This window comes from Chlorocebus sabaeus, chromosome 25 (assembly GCF_047675955.1).
Source record: "Chlorocebus sabaeus isolate Y175 chromosome 25, mChlSab1.0.hap1, whole genome shotgun sequence".
Taxonomy (NCBI): domain Eukaryota; kingdom Metazoa; phylum Chordata; class Mammalia; order Primates; family Cercopithecidae; genus Chlorocebus; species Chlorocebus sabaeus.
The window spans coordinates 70,807,785-70,814,927 of NC_132928.1; the positions used below are offsets into that span (position 1 = coordinate 70,807,785).

At 39.0% G+C, this 7,143-nt stretch overlaps 1 protein-coding gene across 1 annotated transcript; it reads left to right on the forward strand.

The window, feature by feature from the left end:
- The first annotated feature begins 1,124 nt into the window (after positions 1-1,124).
- Positions 1,125-5,796, forward strand: MAP10 (microtubule associated protein 10). The gene has a single exon (XM_007989808.3). The coding sequence runs from the start codon at positions 1,334-1,336 to the stop codon at positions 4,055-4,057; it is 2,724 nt and encodes a 907-aa protein (XP_007987999.3). The 5' UTR covers positions 1,125-1,333; the 3' UTR covers positions 4,058-5,796.
- Positions 5,797-7,143: the final 1,347 nt, after the last annotated feature.

Sequence of the window (7,143 nt, forward strand, 5' to 3'; positions counted from 1 at the left end):
GAATCCATCCTTTGTATTCCTCCCCATGCTACATTTCCAAATATTGATATGATGTACTTATTCAATCAAAACAAATTATACAGAATGTAGTCCAAATTCTTTACCATGGCATTCAAGGCTCTCCATATACTGGCCTTGGATTCCTAGCTGGCTAGCTCATTGAAGTTAGGAGTATGTTTCTTAAAATATCTGGATAGAGCAGTAAGTTCTCTGTCTCTGGAGGTGTGTGTATATTTATGTATACACATTTGTTTTACTGATGGGATCATTAACATTACTGTCATGCATCATGATGGCTTAGCTGGAAATGTTGTCAAATAAAAAACAGGGCCAGACAGTAGCTGAAGTGGCAAAAACACTGTATTCAGGAACTACTGCAATAAGAGAAAAGAGATCTCAATACAGAGCTGGGCTCAATTCCAAATATAGCATGGACAAGTGGGGATTTAAAGCCAAAGGGGCGTTGGGTCAAATGGATGGAAACTTACTAATAGGAAACATCAGGGGTGGGAGGGTTCTGATTAAACAGACCTAATAGGATATTTGCTGAAGGCAGGCCAGTGTGGTCTGATACTAACGGTAGAAAATGAAGAATTTGATCAGGTATCGACGGCAATAAGGTATGAAGGGTTGGGGTTTCTCTCTCAATTGCTATAGCAAGACTCTTGCTACAACTCGGTGATTCAGGCTCGACAGGATTGGAAGCCAAGGTCAAAGCCTGATCGGAAAGACTTAGATGAGCCTGACCAAAGTTCAGCCAAGGAGAGTTTTTGCCAGTGTATTCACACTCCGTGTGTGTGTGGTATGTGTGTCTCTGTACTATTCTAATTTACCAGGCAGGGGCTCCCTGGCCATGAGAGCAGTGTCACCATCTTTTGGGTAGAACAGCAGACACAGAGAAGGCCCACTGTAGACAGTTAACTACCTGGCTCTTTTTTTAGCATGGGAAAGGAAGACGAGTCCTGATTTTCTTTCAATATTCCTCAGGTATATTGATCTGACCCCCAAATTACATAAGATCTGCAGTGATAAAACCATTATCCAAAAAACTCACTGTCTTTTATCACTTATATCCTCAGCATTATCATCAGCAATTGTCTTAATATAAGTCTGGAGGCAAAAAAAGGCTTACACTAAGTATGCATACAAAAGGGCCAAATACATTGAGCAGCAAAACTCCCAAAGCAGATACCGCCGGGGACCTGCAGGAGCGCTTCCGCAAATCTCGCGAGATAGCAGGCAGCGATGCCTTTTGCTCCGGTTTCTCGTGAGAGCCCGGGGCTTCAGCTTCCCGTTTGTTGAGCCCGCGGTGGCGTTTCCTGGGGCAACAGCAATGGCCGGCTCGCTGTCCGAGCGGTTCTTCTCGTTGGAGCTGCTGGTGGACTGGGTGCGTTTGGAAGCTCGGCTGATGCCGCCCCCAGCTGCCGCAGTGGAGCAGGAGGAAGAGGAGGAGGAAAAGGAGCAGGGGGAGGTCTCGTCGCCGCGCGGTGTGTGCCCAGCCGTGGCCTTCCGCCTGCTGGACTTCCCCACGCTGTTGGTTTACCCTCCTGACGGCCCTGGCGCTCCCGCCCCCGAACCATGGCCCGGCGTGATCCGCTTCGGTCGCGGCAAGTCCTGCCTCTTCCGCCTGCAGCCTGCTACCCTGCACCGCCGGCTTCTGCGGACCCCGCTTGCCACCTTGCTGCTGCAGCTGCCCCCCGGGCGCCCGACGCCCACCCCACAGCTCCTGGGGGCCTGCGACATTTCGCTGGCCACCGCGGCCCGCAGGGTTGTGGGGCCGGCCGCCACCGGATGCTCCCACCGTCACCGGGGACGTTTCCCCCTGCATAATCAAGTGGGCGAGCGGACTGGGGATATTGCACTGGCCTACCGCCTGACTGACCTGGGAAGCCGCCTGCTGGGCCAACTTGAGCGGCCCCTCACCGTCACCCCCACAGGAGGCGGAGCGGAGGTCAGTCCCCAAACCCAGCAGGAAAGACAGCAGCTACAGCAGCCAGTCTCACAGCCAAGCCCCAGAGAGGCTGATAGGCCGCTGGGAGAGTTAGAAATCCCAGAGGCACAGAAGGATTTGAAGGAAATGGTTTTCCAAAGTAAGGCTGAATCTGATAATGTGGGTTCTGTGGAGAATAGCAAAACCAGTTCTGTTGTTACATGTTCAAGTGCTGTCAGTGGGAGAAATGTTAGCTCCCTAAATGAGGAAGTCACAGAATTGGACATGGAGACCAATATATTTTGCCCTCCTCCTTTGTATTACACTAACTTGACCCAAGAAAAACCGCCCCCTGCACAGGCTAAAATCACCATTGAGCCTCAAATGAATGTACCTGAGGAATTGGATGGTGCTTCTCCTGAAAAAAAGCGTGTAAATCCCCCAACAGACAGGAGTTATCTAAAACATCCAAGTTCTGCAACACAAGAGCATCCTCCAGTGCTTGTAAATCCTCCACATATTCAGGATATAGGAGCAACTAATCAAACATGTCAAACTGAACAAAATAGAATTAATACAATAAGGCAGTTGCCTTTGTTAAATGCTTTGTTAGTTGAGTTGTCGTTGTTGTATGACCAACCTGTGACAAGTCCTGCTCATATACATCCTCACCTAGCCTGGTTATACAGGACTGAGGATAAGAAGTCACCCGAATCTTCTGCCAAATCCACATGCCAGTCTGAATCCAAGAAGGATAAGCGTTCTATGGGGGTATGTGAAAAGTCAGTGAGTCTTCAGTATAAAAAGAGCCAAATTGAAAACTGTAAGAAAGATAAATATTCTGAAAAGAGCAGTGGTACCTTCCAAAAAAGAGTTCCAAAAGGGAGGCTACTTTATGGCTTAACAAATACATTAAGACTACGTTTAAAGCTGACAAATCCTGAAATGTTGGTGGTACATGAAAAAAGAGAACTATATAGAAAATCACAGTCACAAATGTTGGGTACAAAATTCAGAATTCCATCATCCAAAGTTAAACTATTAAGCTCTGCAGAACAAAGTCAGGAGCCACAACTGCCTAAAGATGAGTATTTAGATTCAGATGCATCTTTTACTGAAAATAGTGATACCTCAAGACAAATCAGTGGAGTTTTTGATGATCCCAAAACAAGTAAAGAAACTAAACTGAAATATGCAACTGAAAAAAAGACAGTTGATTGTAGTAAAAATAGAATCAATAATGTTTCATTCGAAGAAGTTGTGAGTCCTGCAAATTCCATTATTCCAGAAAGGCTTACCCCTACAAATATTTTGGGAGGAAATGTGGAAATGAAAATCCAAAGTCCGTGTGTTTTCCAACAGGATGCTGTTGTTGACAGAATTGTAGATAAAGAAATAGGTATTAGACAAGTCAAAACCACAGATAATGACATTCTTATGGCTGATGTAAGTGACAATAGACCAGATAAGAATAGTTGCTATGAAAACATCTCAGAACTGAAGTATTCAGATGACTTGTCTAGCCCTTGCTATTCTGAAGATTTCTGTACCACTGAGGACACCAGCAGAAGTAAAGCTCATGATAGCAGTTCAAGGACAGAAAATCCAAAACATAGTCAATATACAAGGAAGTCTAGTGAAACAAGAGCGTCCAAAAAGAAAGATAGTAGTGACAAGAGTTCTATCCTTAGCCCACCTTTTTCCGCTGGGTCACCTGTCCACTCATACAGAAAATGTCATATTTCAAAGACTCGGGATAAAAGTTTGGAGGAAGCATCTAGCATCTCGGCTAGTGATTTATCTTCATCACATTGGACTGGCGAAAAAGAAAACCGGATAGATCAAAACAGTATGCACAATTCTAAAATTACAAAGAGAGGTCAAGACGTCTCTGTTAAAACCAGTAGTAGTTGGAAATCTTTAGAAAAAAGCCAGTCACCACGAACATCCCAAGTGAGTTCTTACCCGCCTTCAAATGTGTCCGAACTAGAACTTAATGTCCTGGATAGCAGTACATCAGATCACTTTGAAGAAGACAGTGATGATGTTGGTTCACTAAATATTTCCAAGCAATGCAAAGATATTTGTGAATTAGTAATAAATAAACTTCCAGGATACACAGTGTAAAAATACATGCTTTTAAAAAACTTTCAACAACCTACGTGTACTGTTAGTGAAAAAAATTTTAAAGCTGTTTTAGTTCATGAATTATGTGAATAATTTTTTAAAGAAATATGAATGTTACTCCTTTGATGTTTAAATAGTATTCTACCATTAAATCTGATAATATTGACTATTAAATCATATAAACAGATTTCTTTTTAAATTGTTTAATCATAAGAATAAAAGTATATCTTTCTAAATTGTCTCTCTTAAAGTGTCTACAGTATTCATCATTCTAAAGCTGACTTCATGCACACCACTGGAAAAAAAGGCTAGTAAGGACAGCCTCAAATTTTAATTGGAACAAATTATTTAACAAATATAGAAGACTTACTGTGTTAGATGCAGAAAGATGCAGAATCTCTCTATGATAGGGCCCTTGCTGTTTTAGAGCTTACAGTTGTATGTAGATAAGAAGTCTTCTTGACATATACATATCCCATGTCCCCAATAGGTGAAGTTGCTTTTATATGCTGTCATAGTACTCTGCACCTTTTCTTTGAAAACCACAATTTGTGTAATTAAAGTTTGTCTTCCACTAGCCTTCAGTTGTGTGATGGGATCATATTTGCTACACATCAGTATATTTTTGTATCTAGCACAATTCCTGGCATGTGGCTGCAATGCAATAAAAACATTTGTTGAAAAAAATGAAGCCCAGGCATTTAAAATACCTAATGGGAGGGTTTAGAGTTAAGCAGCAAAAATAAGCTGATTCCCTAAAAATAAACCTGCAGAAAATCCTTATTGGAGATATGTTTGACTGTAATATTTTTGTTTTGCTTGATATAAATAGCCTTCAGGTGTTCTCTGAAATATTTGGAAAGGAGAACTTAAAAAGGTGTCTTTCTATGCAGTTTCTGATATAGGAGTTCAGTTTCTTGTCATTTCAGTTTGTTCAATGGTTATTTTTAGTGTATGAAAATTTGTTTTTATGAAATCCAGTGATGATTTATAATTTATTCCATTGGTTTTATATTTAGACTTTATTCTGTGTTCAAATATTTGCATATATTTTCTTCTAGCTGTGTTATACTTTAATTTTTAGACTTTTAAATATATCTAACATTTTTGAATGTATGAAGTGAAGTTCTAATTTCCTTTCTTTACAGGTAATTAATTATATAGGTATTCTGAATGATCATAATACTAGAATATAGATAGATGGTAAAAAGAAGAGGATGTTACATTTTGGGGAACAATATGAATGAAAGAATGATGATGGGAATGAGCCTGATATATTTATGGGACAATTTAAAATATTATCTTGAGTAGAATGATAGATTCATGCTACAGAGTGGTAGAAAGGACATTTGTTGAGCAAGGAAAGTGCCAGATTACAGACAGCCTCAAATGCTAAGCATAATAACAGAGTTCTAAACAATAGGAACAACAGACGATTTTAGGTTATAAATGAGCACTAGTAAGTAGTCATGACGTTTTGAATATTTTAAATTATTGAAAATAATAGGCAGAGAAATTATATCTGTAAAATTTTTGAAATATGAAAGGTTTCTATGGCTAGTGGCTATGATCTTAATTTTTCTAAAATACAAAGCATATAGTATAACATTTCACAAAATCAAAATATTTTAATGCCAGGTATTGTAACTAGATGTTTAATGATGTCAACTGTGTAAATTGTTTAATAGCAATTTGTCATTACTATGGAAGAGACAATAAAAATATAAGCAATATCAGAATCATCAAAGAAATAATTCCTTATAAACCAACGTTTTATTTGGTAGAGAGTAAGTCATTGTCTGTGGTAAGAATAGGTAAAATGATTAATTTAGCATGTCTAAGGTACAACAAGACCAAAGAAGTAATGCATTTTAAATTACGAAACTGAGCAGCTGAATCTGCTTCTCTTTGAGTTAATCCATGAATACTTATTTCTAGAATTGTGAAAATTGTTTCTTCTAGTCTAATTCTAGTGAAAAATATCTGTTTTCATGTATTTAGTGCTTCCTATTACATTCTACAAATTCTAGTCCATGTTTTAATTCTACAATCTGTAAGCTTATTTTAAGAGAATTTTGTAATATATACTATTCATGGAGACTTATTTATCTCCTTAATTGCTTAAAATTATTGAAACATGAAATAGTATTTCAAGTCACAAGTAAGGGAGACTGTCATTTCATTGTAAAATCAAGCGATTGCAAACCTTCCAAAAGGTCTTCTGAATAGCATGGGTATCTAAACTGCTATGGACAAAGCTGAGTAGGAGAGGGTCTAAAATGCAAAGCGAGCCACAGAAAAGATGTTAAGACCTACCTCTAGGTAATATTAAATGTTTATAGCTTAGGAACCAACCGCCAATAATAAGCCCTCTGAACTGTCCTATAAACATTTGCAGAGGGCTGTGCAGATGCATAGAATATACACTGGGTTTTTTCCCTTCAGTCATATGCATGCTATTGATGACATTTTCAGATGCAGAGAACAATGATATTAAACTTCTGTCATGCAATTATTATGGCTTTGTGCTGAGAGCCACCCCTTTACATGTCAATTAATTTAGATTTTTCTTCATGTACAAGCAGTGAATTTAGTATGGAATTATAGTTAGGAACCAGACTTTTATTGGTAGCAAAATACAGGTCAAGACTGTTAATTTAAAAACCCAGCTTTTAAATTACCACACTGTGTTGTTGGCAAGGCAAATAAATTTCATAGCAAAGTGACATATAAATAATATTTAAATTTGCTGCATCAAACTGTCCTTAGGCCTAGAGAAAGTCATTCTTCAGGCTGTTTATGTTTTAATTCAGATTTAAATATTTAGGGAGTTGTATAGAATGACAATATATAGGCCAAAACTTGCTGAGTCATTCTTTTCTTATTTTTAACTTAATACAAGGAAAACTTCACTTGGTCAAGGACTAAGGCTTTCTTAAGTGATTTTCTCTGGAGACCTAAGTGTCATGCCAGGAAGTAACAGACTTCAGGAGCATCTTCATTAGCTTGGAGTGCCAAGCCATAGTGTTAGAAGTATTTCCTTATTTTTAAAAACTCTTCTCAGATCTCTGTTATACTGAACTATA